Below are 13775 nucleotides of genomic sequence, written 5' to 3' on the forward strand. Positions count from 1 at the left end.
ATTTTAGTTTGGTTAATGTTAACTCTTTGATTTTTCACGGTTGCTTGTGAGTCAATATGTGGCCTTTTCTTGTACCACCTGTGTCATCATCATCAGTTCGTTTTACAGTAACAGATTGTATTAGCTCGAATATATTGTCATATTAACATCACCTGATTTAATGGTGAAATGTTTAATAGAATAGCCTCGCATCTACTGGCATTGTTGCGGTTGATATGTTGATAATGGAAGGGAAAATCATTCATTTGATAGTTATAAAGTCGACAAGGGAGGAGGGTGAGCAGCGAAATTAAAAGCAGCTACATCATCTTCCGTTTCAATGAGAGAGAATAAGGCAAACGAACGAACAAACGTCAGAAAGCACGTATACCATTTAGACCAGCGGCCTTTAATTTATAATGAAGTTCACGTTGCTCTGCTGCGAACGTTCTCAGCGCGAGAGTGCTTCTCATACAAATGAGATCCGAGCGCGCTCACTCACTCACTCACGCGCTCTTTGACGTAGTCAGCCAGCTGGGCTCCGGCGTTCCAGCGCAGTACGTATGGCGCAGCGTGCCCGACCACCCTTCACATTTCATCCAGTCTAAATTACGGTTTATCCTGAATATAGGCAACCTGACCTGACACATCCGTGTGTGTGTCATTGTTTCTCTTTTTTTTTTTTTTCAAGCCGGGACCAAAGACTTCCGAGAAGTAAAGCTGGCCCACACAGCCCTAATGAAATAGCGGATTCATCTGTTTATCCGCTGGAGACGAAGACTCATAGTGTTACTATAGTAGCGCTCCCATCAGCATCAAGGAGCAGCTTTTTTTCGGCGTGCCTTTCTGCCTCACCGGCATCCTGAAACCACGAAGGGATGAGAGAGGCGGTCTCGTCGATTATTGGTTATTTTTCGCATTAAATTCCGCAGTATTATCTTTTGGGAACGTCGAAGAGGTGGATGCCAGCGCGCGTAACCGATTAATAGCGCGCGTGTTTCCCATGGCGCTGTCATTTACTTTCGCCAGCCGCGTCGGTGCTTAATGCCGGCGAAGGTGTGAGGAGGAGACCCGCTCTGAAGGTTTGATGCTGGTCCTCCTTATCTGTCACAGATTTATATCTCCGCCTAGACCAATTCGGTGAGAACATCTGCATTGAATTGGCAAGACATGACTTGTGAGACATCTCGGACTGACACTACTTCAGCTGTTTCTTGATGATACGGTCACGCGAGGTGGGAGATTTGGACTGCACGTACTGCCTTCAACTGTTCTCCGCCTGAGGAGCTGGATATGTTCAGACTAACCTAAAGATGGATATTATCTTTGCTCTCCTGTGGTTACTGGCCGCACTATTTGAAGGCGTTTTTTGCCAGGGAATATACGGTAAGACAAACAGACGTAGCGGCTACGTACTATAGCCTTTACAGAACTGTCGTGACCTTGCGAGGTAGATGTGGATGTTCATTCTCAATGATATCCAGTGTGATGTAGGCCCTATAGCTCACATGTCAATTGACAGTTCCTGCGTTACAGGTGCACTGTGGGGTAGCCTGTGGCCCCAGTCTGCCTCGTATATGGGCTTATGCATGAAATAGGCTACGTTGCCATGCATGATAAGCGTCATTGATAGGATGTTTTGAAATGTCTTTATCACTAGGAGATGCATTGCTTGATCAACACATAAAGCTCACTGTGGTAAACGTTGCTGCAAAGTATGTAGGCTATATGGGCAGACTAGACGGCTATTTGACACATGGGAAAGTTGTCACAAGGGCTACACTGTGCGCGCAATTTGTTGACTTTTATAATTCAAGCAGTCAGATCTATATATCGTTAAATTATATAATGTTGATATACCAACTTATTTGCGCTATTAAAACCTGTAGCCTATATGTTACTGAACTGGCTCATACAATTAGCTAATGACACAGGTGGTACAGAACGACCCATAATGACTTGGAGATAATCAAAAGTGGCTTTTCCAGCAGCTGGTTGTTAATACATAAAGACAGAGCATAGTTTACCCAATACAGAACATTTGGAATTACACATACAAAACAAAGCAGTAAACATTAACTGAATAATATAAAATACCGCAGATTCAATGTGCATAACCGATACAAATAAGATGAAACTTTTTAAATACATCTGTAAATGTGATGATTCCCAATCTCTTTTCCAAAAATGATAAGGCGATTAATTCGTGTAAACAATATTTTACTTTATGATACTTTTATACACATACTACTCATGCTTTCTATTTATAAACAACATCATTTTAATAATGAATTGTAATGTGTAGGCCTATTACTTATTACCTTGTTAAATATTTTTGTTTGAGGTAATTCATACGGTTTACTTCATTTCAACATCACATTTTTTATAATATTTTATAGAAAAATTTCATGGATTGTTATAAAATATATCACAATTCATAATATAATATACTATCATTTGTTATATAAACATAATATTAGTTTTACTTCATGCACTAAGATAACTTGCATTTAACTAATTACAGTAACAGGTTTTTGGTGCAGTATTTTCACGTTTATTTATCTAACATTTTTACAGTGACTGTATCTAAGGTTTTGAATCAAAAACTATTCTAAAGATATATAATCTTTCTCTATAGCATGTGTTCAAATACCTCTTTAAACTGAATATTTTATTAATGTTGTCCTCTAAGCTCAATTAGCTAGCCTAAATACAGTAGCTATGTTGAATAGCTATTTTGTAGCCAGAATTGACAGTCAGATATACTGTACATTAGAAATATTTACACGAAAAAGTGTGACAACTAGCCCCATTTTTTCCTAATGTTCCCCAATGTAATTTATATAAGTTACAGTGCCATTTTATATGTATTTATTTTGCTGTCAGTGGCAATCAAGGAAATAGTTGTAATAGTTATCACTATCAATGTTAAGGGTGGCCATGAACGCACATTTGTTGTGAATTGTGATTTGCAGTAACTACATATGTAAGGTTGTTAAATTTAAAAAGGTTGTTAAAACTGGGTTAGGCTGCTCATGCCAACCATTCAGCCATAGAAATCTACATAGAAACGGTTCAGTGTCCTTCTGCATACAGAATATTACAAGGGGTTGGTTATAATGGGATGAAGGCTATACCTACATTATAAAGCATCGGCTGGGAGACTGATTTTAGCTGACGTCACATGGATTACAAGGGCAGATTTACTGTTACCTAATGGAAGACTGTTTGGATTGGTAAAAAAAAAGAAAATAAGGCCAAGAATCAGTGCAATTTTTTGCTACAGGTTGGTTGTGAGCACCTGAAGTCAAGCACAGTGGACAGGTGGTCCATTATTTTAAGTACTTAAATGTACATTTATCCATTTATTTATATTGTGGACTCCATGATGACCCTAGAGTAGACAGTTGGTGATAACCTCAGGCTATTCTTTTAATTTTCCTTATACAGATTAGATTTATGTCATATTAAATATGGCACGTTACTTGCCAGATGTGATAATCTGGGATCTGTGATATTTAGTTGACATTCAGTGGTCAAATGGTGTGATTTATATTCATGTTTCTCAGTGGGTTGGCTTGCTTTCTATTTGTAAGTGGCATATGAACAAACAAATGATTCCTGTGTAATGACCTGTGCAAATTTTGAACTGTTGTGGGTTGTGTTTCATTTCTTGGAGCTGGATGCTGGTTCATGCTCTCTTAGTTTACTCCACGGATGCTGCACGGTAAAACGTGATGGGTATTCCTGCAGATTCCTTTACAGATTTCAACAGGATTCAAACAGCCACCGTTCTACATCTGTATCCTCCACCCCTACACATTGATCATTAAATGTTTCGGATTAATACGTTTACCACAATTAAAGAATTTGCTCCCTTTCATTTCAAGAGTTGGTATTTGAATTGGAAGTTAAAGTGACAGGAGTGACAGGAACGCCGCGTCCCAATTCGCCTACTTGTATGCCCTACTGTTTTTGTGAAGAAAAAATACATACTTTTGATGTTTGCAGCAATTAACCCATTCTACAATATTCGGTAGATTTACCCCCACGATCAGTGCTGGTAATGTGGATAGAGGTGCCTTGATTTCATGGAATTTTTATCTTCCTCTATCATTTCCAGTGAGTCTCTGATGCATTTTACGAGGTGCACATTACTTAGTAAGGTGGTTATCGTTAAAGTTGAGCATGGTAGAGTCTGGAGTGCTCATACCTACCTTTTAAGTGAGGACAACAGTTAGGTCTTTTGTATTTTGTCTTTTCTAAAACATTTAACCAGGAGGATTTGCAAAAAAAAGTTAACAGACCTTTGCACACTGCCTTTATGTAGCAACATGTCTTTTCTGTTCTTTTCAACTTCAAATATGCTTAAAGTCGGCATGAAATCAAAATTGACCCTATTTACTTTGTTAGCGGATATTACTAGTCTTGTGGTGAACAATTAATCCGTGCAAGTTAATACACAGAAAAAAATAGCTTGCCGAAGTTATCTTTAATCAAAGTTTGAAAAGTTACTTCCGGGTCTGGAATGGTTCTTTTTCTGATGACGTAGGTTTGACAACTTGGGTTGGTTAATCTCTTAACCACTCCCCTCAAACCGTTACTCTGCTATGGGCGAGAGATGGAGAGGAGGAGCGCTAAAGTAAAACCCTGCCCTCTGTTCAATGTTCCGTTTCACTCGGAAATGCGTCACAACACTTGAGAAAAGTCGTTTGCAACTTCCGGTTCACGCGGACTTTAACTCATATCACTCTCCTATTCAATTAATGTTGCTCTCTTGGTGTTCACATGACAACTGTTTTCTTTTTTTCCCCCTTGTTGCATTTGCCTGATCAAAAGATATGTTTAACAAGACATGTCATTTGAAGAGTGGACTTTCAGGTTAGCTTTACACTACTTGCACTGATTTTATAATAATAGAGAAAATATTAAGAAGGCAGTGGCGCTGTTACGTATTGGTGCACAGAGATGCAAATCCCCCAAAATACCTGAACTATTCTTCCTTTTGGAAGTCAATAAGAATTACACCTCAATCAACTTTGATAAAGATGCTAACTGGAAAGACTAATAAATGTTTTATTATACAGCAAGAATAATGTACTATATTACAGCATCCCAACAGGCCACTTAGGCCGAAATGAAAAAGAGGGCTCTGATAGTAAGACATCTAAGAGGTCGATAAGCTTTTAGTTCGTGTAATTCAGTACAACTGTTGGCCCACAGTTGGATCTAATGTCAGCATGTTTTGATTGGATATATATGGATATTTTTCTGATATTTATATTATTTATACCCTGTGTGATGGCTCTCTGTTTCATATTTCATATGCAGCCTCTCCATTAATTCCAGGCTCATATCTGTCACAGACAGTTGACTAAGTGGTCAGCTGATAGTATCACACACTTCAGCTAAATGCGTCCATTCTCTGCTTTTCCAGTGTTAATCCGAGCTGCTGATATTTAAGTATTTTTTAGCTTCAACATCCCATCTGTCCATAGAAGAATTGCTTATATTTTACGAACACTGACAGAATAATCAAATGCATTCTGCTTATCTGGCCACAACAGACTGCTTTAGTTTCATTGTACATCGATTCAAACATTGCTATGAAGACTGGACACTTCAGAAACCGAGGTCAAGCACTGCTTTTACTTTAGAAATAGTACATACCTTAATAGTTTAATTAAAATGTATGGCTGCATTTTTCTACATCTAAAATATACCATATGGTCACACATACTGACAGTCTCCTGTTGTGTAATGTTGGACTTTAAACAGAGTTAACCAATTGCCTGTGACAGTTTCCTCTAGATTGGACTGACCACTGTGAAAGGGCCATTCTCAGTTCCTCTGGCTTCTACTGTAAATAATTCACACCTCGTACAAGCAGACATTAAAAAGGTATAGAAATAGTTATACAATATTAAAAAATTCTCTTACATTTCCAAGTGCAATTTCTAAAGGGGAACGGTTGAACTTGTGAATGATGTTGAGTTGTAGCATATGTTGCAGGCCACAATGTAGATCTTTATGCGATGGGTCTTATTGTGCAAAGGTAAATGACTCCAGTCCATCTACATGCTTTTCTACACCATGGTAACAATCATCAGCCGAGTAACCTTGGGATGTACAATGCACATTACGGTTGTTAAGCATTACTGTTAATGTGGAATACAACAACCTTCTTTACACGTTTCTCTGAATTATTTATCATCCCTCCACTCCCGGTTTGTGTAGCACATTTAGTGTGCCATGTTCTGTAAACTTTGAAAGACTAAGGCAACGTACAACAAACCTAACACAACTGCTAAACAGAAATGCAGGTTGGGAGAGCTTGGGGTCGGTAAGATTTCAAGATCAAATATCCAAAAACAGTAATACCGTGAAATATTTTTTATAATAAAATAACTTTTCTATTTAAATATATTGTAAAATATAATGTATTCCTGTGATAGCAAAGCTAAATTTTCAGCAGCCATCACTACAGTCTTCATTAACACATGATCCTTTAGAAAGGATGAATATTATTATTAATGTTTTTTTGTTGTTGAAAAACCATGATAATATTTTTCAGGATTTTTTGATGAATAGGAAGTTCAAAAGAATAGCATTTGTTTAAAATAGAAATTGTTGTAGCAGTGTAAATGTCTTTACTATCACTTTTAAATCAATGTATCTGTCACAGTGTGGTGCAGAAGAAGACGAGGGAGAATCAAAAGTTCAAATGCAAACTTTTACTAACAATATAATTCAAACAGGTACAGACAGGCAGAAGGTTCACACACACCTAGTAGGACAGAGATCGGACCATGATCAAGGCAAAACACAGGGCTTAAATACATGAGGAAACAGATCAGGAAAACGAGACACAGCTGACAAGACTAAATAGGTAGACAGGTGTGACAGGTGAACTAATGAAGGTTACCAAGGAAACAGATGAGTGGCGGGAAAACGGTCTTTTAATAAACACAAGCAAATTCAAACACATTTAAATTCCGTTGAATGGAAAGCAGTTTTGGGATTTAAATAAAAACAGATCCTTGTGTCCCATAAGGAAACTTATCTCAGGAGTTTTGAGTGGCATGTGGATGGTTAGACGTTGACAGAATTTTCTGTTGAAAGCGATTGATCTGCAGAAGGTGTGACTTGATTTGACTGGCACACTTTCTGCTGAGCGTTTTTCGCCACAGCATTTTGATGCTATTTCTACTTGCAATAATAATCGTGTCGTGTGACTTAATTAAAGATGCTAATAATTGATGTTGGAATTTGCATTCAAAATGCATGGCTCAAAAATATCTACAGGCTTGTTTGAATAGGCAGGATGCTTCTGGCTTTGACTACTTGTTTTTGAAAAAACATTTGAGAACCACAGATCCACTGGCACTCGTTTATAAAGATTTGCCAGTTTCACTTGGGGCCCATATAAATATTACAACACTTTTGTGTAGTACCATCTTGCACAAATCTTGTAATATAGCTACACTATTCTTCGAATAGTTTTCTAAAGATGTGACACAGCAAAAACTGCTTAGCTGTCAAGTTCATTTTGGAAGGTTTTAGCGGGCTTTAGGCTTTCATACTGAGGACCACAGTTTTTTTTTCCTCCTTTGTAATACTTTTTTGTGTGTTAGTGCATTGTAGGCTTTCTGCTCCTGTGGTTTGTACTTTTTTTCATATTACAGGTGGATAATTAACCATGCAGTGCATTACTGCAACACATTGCCGTTTTGAAAGAAATCATTGTTGCTCATGTAGGGCGAGTTATAGTGGCCAAGAATAATACTGAGCCGAAAAGGCAAAGACTAATAATAGCAAAACAGTGCTGAGATTTGGTAAAATGCATATGTTAATGCATATTTAATGGCTGTACGTACAGTAAAATGGGGAAAAAATAATCAATGGATGCCTCCCTCTCTTGAGGACCAGTGTGCGCTAAAGTCCTGAAAGCAGAAAGGCAAGATTAGTGACTCACAAAGTGCCATACAGAACCGTAAAAACAAAAGACATCAGTCAAAAGAACTGTGTATTCCCTTAAGAACACTTTGGACATTAAATGTACTACTGATGGCATCCTGTACATTGCATGTGACAGGTGATAATTACCATATACCTACGCATTGTGAAATTATAGCATATTCGTCTCACATAATTAACTTTTTACTGCTAATATAATACATGACAATCACTAATGCACAATATTCAAGATGTGCTTTTCACATCTCCATCCTATATTTATCATATTGGTAGTCGCTCCATCCTTACTGGTTTGTATAGCTGTTCTGAACCGAATAGCCTCTTGCAGATGGTGATTGACAGAAACTGATGGTTTAAGGTTACAATGTCTTACTGCAAAGTAAAGTCAAAATCTACTCGCTAACTGTATCTGGAATATGCTCAGCACTGCATATTTTGTATGAATCCCTTATTTGACACATCTGATTGAGGTCATGGAGCACTCTACAATCGAGCTGATGAAAACCAGATGGGTTAGATTAGGAAGACATCCAAAATGTGAGCTATGTCCAGAAGCTACCTTACTGCCCAGTTTATTTATTTAAAAATGTGGGCTATGTCCAGAAGCAACCTTTTTGCCAAGTTTATTTATTTAGTTAGTCATTCTAAGACATCATAACATTAAGCCAAATGATTTAGAACAGAATTATTTAGATTTAGGACCTCCTAAGGAAACTGGTTTCAGACAAGCGAAGATAAGACAACGAACCCTGGTGTGATTGCTCTGTTTATGCAGATTATTTGAATAAGTTTGAACGCTGCCATCCAAACCCTGGTGTGCACCAAACAAGAGGACCGAGACTGCTGAAAAGATGGGTCTCGGTCCACTATCAAACGAACTCTGGTACGGTACTTCGAATAACATGACATGTACTGTAAAAGAACTGGACAGAATGCTCACACATACCTGTTTTTTCTCGTCATAATCACGATATTGCCCATCACAGTCCGGGACAGGCATCAGAACCATGTCTCCTCACAGCAGATCATTTGTGTGTGTGTGGCAGAGGGATTCATGCCGCTGTTTGATTCTTTTATTCATTTTACATGCTCTTCTGGGCAAAATACGTTAAGCGCATTTATCCCAGCAGCACACACCATTGTTTTAGAGTTTTTAAGTTCCGTCTCAAAATAGGCAATATGTCACAAAAGCCAAAAAAATCAGGTTTTGAACGTATCCCTATCTATGCCTTTAGGTTCGGTAATAAAAATGCCAATCTGAACGCTAAGCGGACCAGGACTAAATGTTTTTTTTTTGTTTTTTTTTTGGTCTGGACTAAACAAATCAAGCGAACCGAACTACAAGTGTGAACACAACCTAAAAATGCTTATTTCTCCCTTAAAATAGTAATATAATTAAACAAATAAATAAGAATACATTTAAAATGCCTCAAATTATGAGATGAGTTATGATGTTACTTTACCAAGTAATTAGATTTTGTTTTGCCTGGCAACTGATAAAGCTGGCACAAAAACAAAAAAAACTTTAAGAAAAAAATTATCCTTTAAAAAAAAAAAAAAAACTTTGAACACCCAGAACACCTTAGCAACTGCAGAGCAACACCCTTTAAACCACTCACAACCCACTGGACCGAGGAGGCAAGATTTGCACAGGCAAGCACCACTCATATATTCTTCAAAAATGTCAAGTGTAGATGTTTCCTGACAAGAGCTTTGCTGAACTATGCATGAACAGTGAGTGTGCCTTGATCAAACCTGTGTGTGTGGACTCAAAGAATGTTCCAACAACCAATGGAACAGCACAAAATAACCTCAGCAAGACCTTGGACTTCACATTGTTAATGCTTCAGTGAAGGTCTCTGAGGACAGCAAGCATTATTACAGAACCATTTCCTGCTGAGCCCTGTGCAAAAAAAAAAAAAAAAAACTTCTCTGCACATCTGTGTTCCCCTTTGGCACTGGCTATGAGGTTTGAACTATGGTAGAATCATTATATTAAGGTAATAAGTGTTCCTTGTAAGGCTTGTATTTATTTCTTGACCTCTTTTTTATTTATTCCAATCAAGGGAAATGAAAAGAGTGTAAAGAGATTGGGAGCTATTTACCTACCCATGGTGCTTTATTGATTTGGAACGATATTTGCTCTCTATTTTTTATAACAAACATTCTCAACTACATTTATAGACTTTTGTGTTTCACGTTAAATGAAAATAGCTTGCAGTTTAAACTCATTAAACATTCATGGAAATACGTGAGTTTTGCAACTGCATCAGTGAACCTTCAGGGCAGATGTAAGCGACATTTGTCGACGTGAAAATCTGTAAATTTTTATGCATCGACCCTTGGAGTTTTTCTATTAGCGGAGGCACTCCGCTTACGTTTATCAAGCCATTAGCTGTAGATTTTGTGAGAATGAGTGTTAATAAGTGTTAATGAGTGCTAATGAGTATAAAGTAGTGCACATTACTGCAAGCAATGCGGGCAGGCTTCATTTTGTGGTTCACCGCACTATTTGGGTTGATTTCCGAGAAGGTTTCACTTCCTTTGAAAACGTGAAGACATTTCGGAACGGTCTCGGATGACTGACATCCACATTTCAGGTCATAGACGACTGATAAAAAAATATCTCTCAATTCAGAGAGGATATGAATTGTTTATCGTTTATCTTTGTTGGGAGGAGGCTAGTCGTTAGATGTGAAAGTCTGGTAGGCCTGTGCCGCAGGTTACCTTGAGAGTTACCATGACTTGTGTGAGGATGCTCTCCTTAATTAAAATTTCACAAGCTGAAAGTCGGTTAACTTAAGGCCATGCTCACAGATTTTTCGAAGAAGTCGTGGCATCCTGTCTGTCTCATGCTAATATGTTTCTGCCTTTTCTTTTATGTAGGCATTGTTTTTACATAAGCACTAGGATTTGGTGTTGCAGAAAACACTGTTATTGTATCCCAGTGGAAGATTGTATGCAGGAATCCATTCATTCTCTGTAATTGGGTGAAATCTCAAGGACATTATAAAGAAACCAATCAAGCCAACAAAATGATCATTGTAAATACATTTAGAAAAAGATGTTACTGTACACAGGACAGAGTCAGGCAGAGGCTGTAATAGTTTCCTCTTTCTCTTGATTTTAAGCAAAATGATGATGGATGCACAAAATATGATTACGCCAGACAATAATACTTCTCTTAGCATCTTAGTGAGATCAAAAGTAATCTGTATATTTGGGATTGGACAGATCTGGTCATGATCAAATATCAAATCAGCTTACCGACATGAGCAAGGCTCTATTAAGCAATGCTGTCAGAGTTATGAAAATACAGTAGGTCATGAAAGTGAAATGCTTCGTTTTGTTGAATTTTTCTGATTTAATATATTTTACCCGTTTAAAATATAAATTCATACAAATAATGAGAGCTTTATAGTACTAGATAATTCAGCTTTGATCGTTTGTAACAAAAGTTGCTTTTTCACTGTCGGACCAAACCATTCTCATTGCTTACTGTAACTGTTTCATTGCGTGCCGATCCGATTTAGCGGTACAGATATGGTTTTATTTTCCACTGTGGAGCTGATAACAGAACGCTTTCCATCTCTCCAGAAAATTGTCTTTCTCTCCTATGTCTTGACACACATATAAAAACCAAATAAGAGATCTCTTGGCAAAATAACCGTTGTCTGTTACCGCGAGTTAAACGACTACGGGAAAAAGCTTAATTTCCAAGTCTACATTTGCACACATGAAGTATCAGAAACCTAAATTAATATTTTAATATATTTAATGTTTTGATAGTGTATGACAAATTTTGGTTCTAAAATAAAAGTTACTTCTGTTTTACAGATCAATACATATATGTACAGTATCTGCATCCACTAATCTTCCTTACTGACTAGTGTTGGCTACTTGACAATTCATAATAATTCTTCATAATGATGTCAGACCCAGCAACACCCCCACCCCATCCCCCATGTATTTTTAGCAGTAGGATAATATAAAATATAGTATAAAATTATACATTTTAAGGTATACAAGTCATGTGACCTTTATTTATATAGCGCTTTTTACAATACAGATTGTTTCAAAGCAGATTTACAGTGATAACAGGAAATTAATGCAACAAAGATTGTTTTGGCTGTACAGCATCTCTAGTAGAAAGTTATTGTCCTTAAGGAAGTTAAGCGCTATTCCTTTCTGTTTAAAAATCATTAGTTAGGCTAGTTATTAATTTAGGGTTAGTATTAATATTTACGCGAAAATTTTTCAACTGAAAACAGAAAACTTTTGATGGATTCTTTCTGGCTGTTTGAAGTGCAAGTTTATGAAAAGGAGTTTTTGAAAATGATACCGTTATCCTCTCTGCGTAAACTTAAAAAAAACGTAAATCTGTAAAACCGGTAAAGCCATGCACGTGGGTATATTACGTGTATATTCTATAGGCATGCGCGTTTGAATGGTGACAGAATGGAGAAAAAAAACCTAGGGAGAAACCAGGCTCAGTCTGGGGGCCAGTTTAATATTACAAAATAAACGTTCATCGATCAGTACGTTTTACTTTTAATACTTAAGAACATTAAAAAATCAAGTACTTCTGTAGGTTTGTACTTTTTTTTAAGGTCCACACACTGCATGAACGTTTCTGAGATCAGAATGCAAACAAAATAAATAATCTATAATATAACGTAACAACCTTATCTTTAAAAAAAAAAAAAAAAAAAAATAATAATATATATATATATATATTTAAAACGTAGGATGTAAATATAAATTATATATATTTTTAAAAACAGCAAACTGAAACACTTAAAATAGACATATTAGGTGTTGCCTTAATGTCGAATACAAACTCAGTTTTTTAGAGGTCAGAACACAAGCAAAATAAATAAACATTATAAAAACAACAAATAACCCTCTTTCTGTTCTGAGTTTTATTTTTTATTACTTAATATATACCATTCTATTTGGCCAGGCAGCCATTGCGGTTATTTACTGCAGTTGTTCCTCAGCTGGTCTTTGGAGTGTGAATTTATGCTCTATAATGAAAAACAGCCTGCGTGCCTGCATCAGCACTTACTGTAACTTTGATAGTGTACATGCAGATTTGTGTTTGTGATGCACCTCATAAATTATTCCTCCACAAAGGTTTTTTGCCACTCTGTTATCTTTATGATCATATTGTTTCCTTTAGAATAGTAATTGGGTTTTCTGTGAGATCAAAGTGAATGATCCAAGATTATGAATTATGAATGCGCCTTAAGATGTAACTTCATGGTGAACTGTAGTGAACTGAGATGAACTACCTAGATCTTAGATGAATGCAGTATAAGTGGTTCTGTTCTCCAAATGATAACATAGAAAGTCTTATTCTTATATTATTATTGTACAGATCTCCGGTCATGTTCTTAAATCCTTAATTCATGGTTTAAAGACCTATTTCTAGCGCAAGTAGAAATAAATGTGAAAAATTAGCTGATCTTCTTCGTTACAAAAAAATAAAAAATATTAACACTAATCTGCTAGATCAGTGTTCCCAACTTTTTGTTCTTATGGACCCCACAGCCCTCATTCAGTATTGTCATTAATATTATAAAAATAAAAAAATTTTTTTACGATGATTCACTTTATTTAGGGTCTTTTAACACATGTTTCACACTTCTGATAATTTTCCCGGTATTCATATGCTGCCATTTCACACTGTACATTCATAAACCCAAGGTTAACATTCTTATTTGCATATTTGCAGTATCAATGTCACTGCTTGGTCGAACGCCACACACAATATGTTTACATAAAGACATGGCACGGCACATATTATCATAGCATAT

The 13775-nt window shown here is 36.7% G+C and overlaps 1 protein-coding gene across 2 annotated transcripts in view; it reads left to right on the forward strand.

The window, feature by feature from the left end:
- Window positions 1–483: 483 nt before the first annotated feature.
- Window positions 484–13775, forward strand: part of mdga2a (MAM domain containing glycosylphosphatidylinositol anchor 2a) — a 129693-nt gene continuing 116401 nt past the window's right edge. For both annotated transcript variants that reach the window (XM_079633633.1, XM_079633634.1), the window contains exon 1: window positions 484–1365. In XM_079633633.1, coding sequence (XP_079489759.1) covers window positions 1293–1365 — 73 coding nt within the window. In that variant the 5' untranslated portion in view covers window positions 484–1292. The remainder of the gene's footprint in view (window positions 1366–13775) is intronic.

The sequence above is a fragment of the Phoxinus phoxinus genome, assembly GCF_949152265.1.
Source record: "Phoxinus phoxinus genome assembly, chromosome: 13".
Lineage (NCBI taxonomy): Eukaryota > Metazoa > Chordata > Actinopteri > Cypriniformes > Leuciscidae > Phoxinus > Phoxinus phoxinus.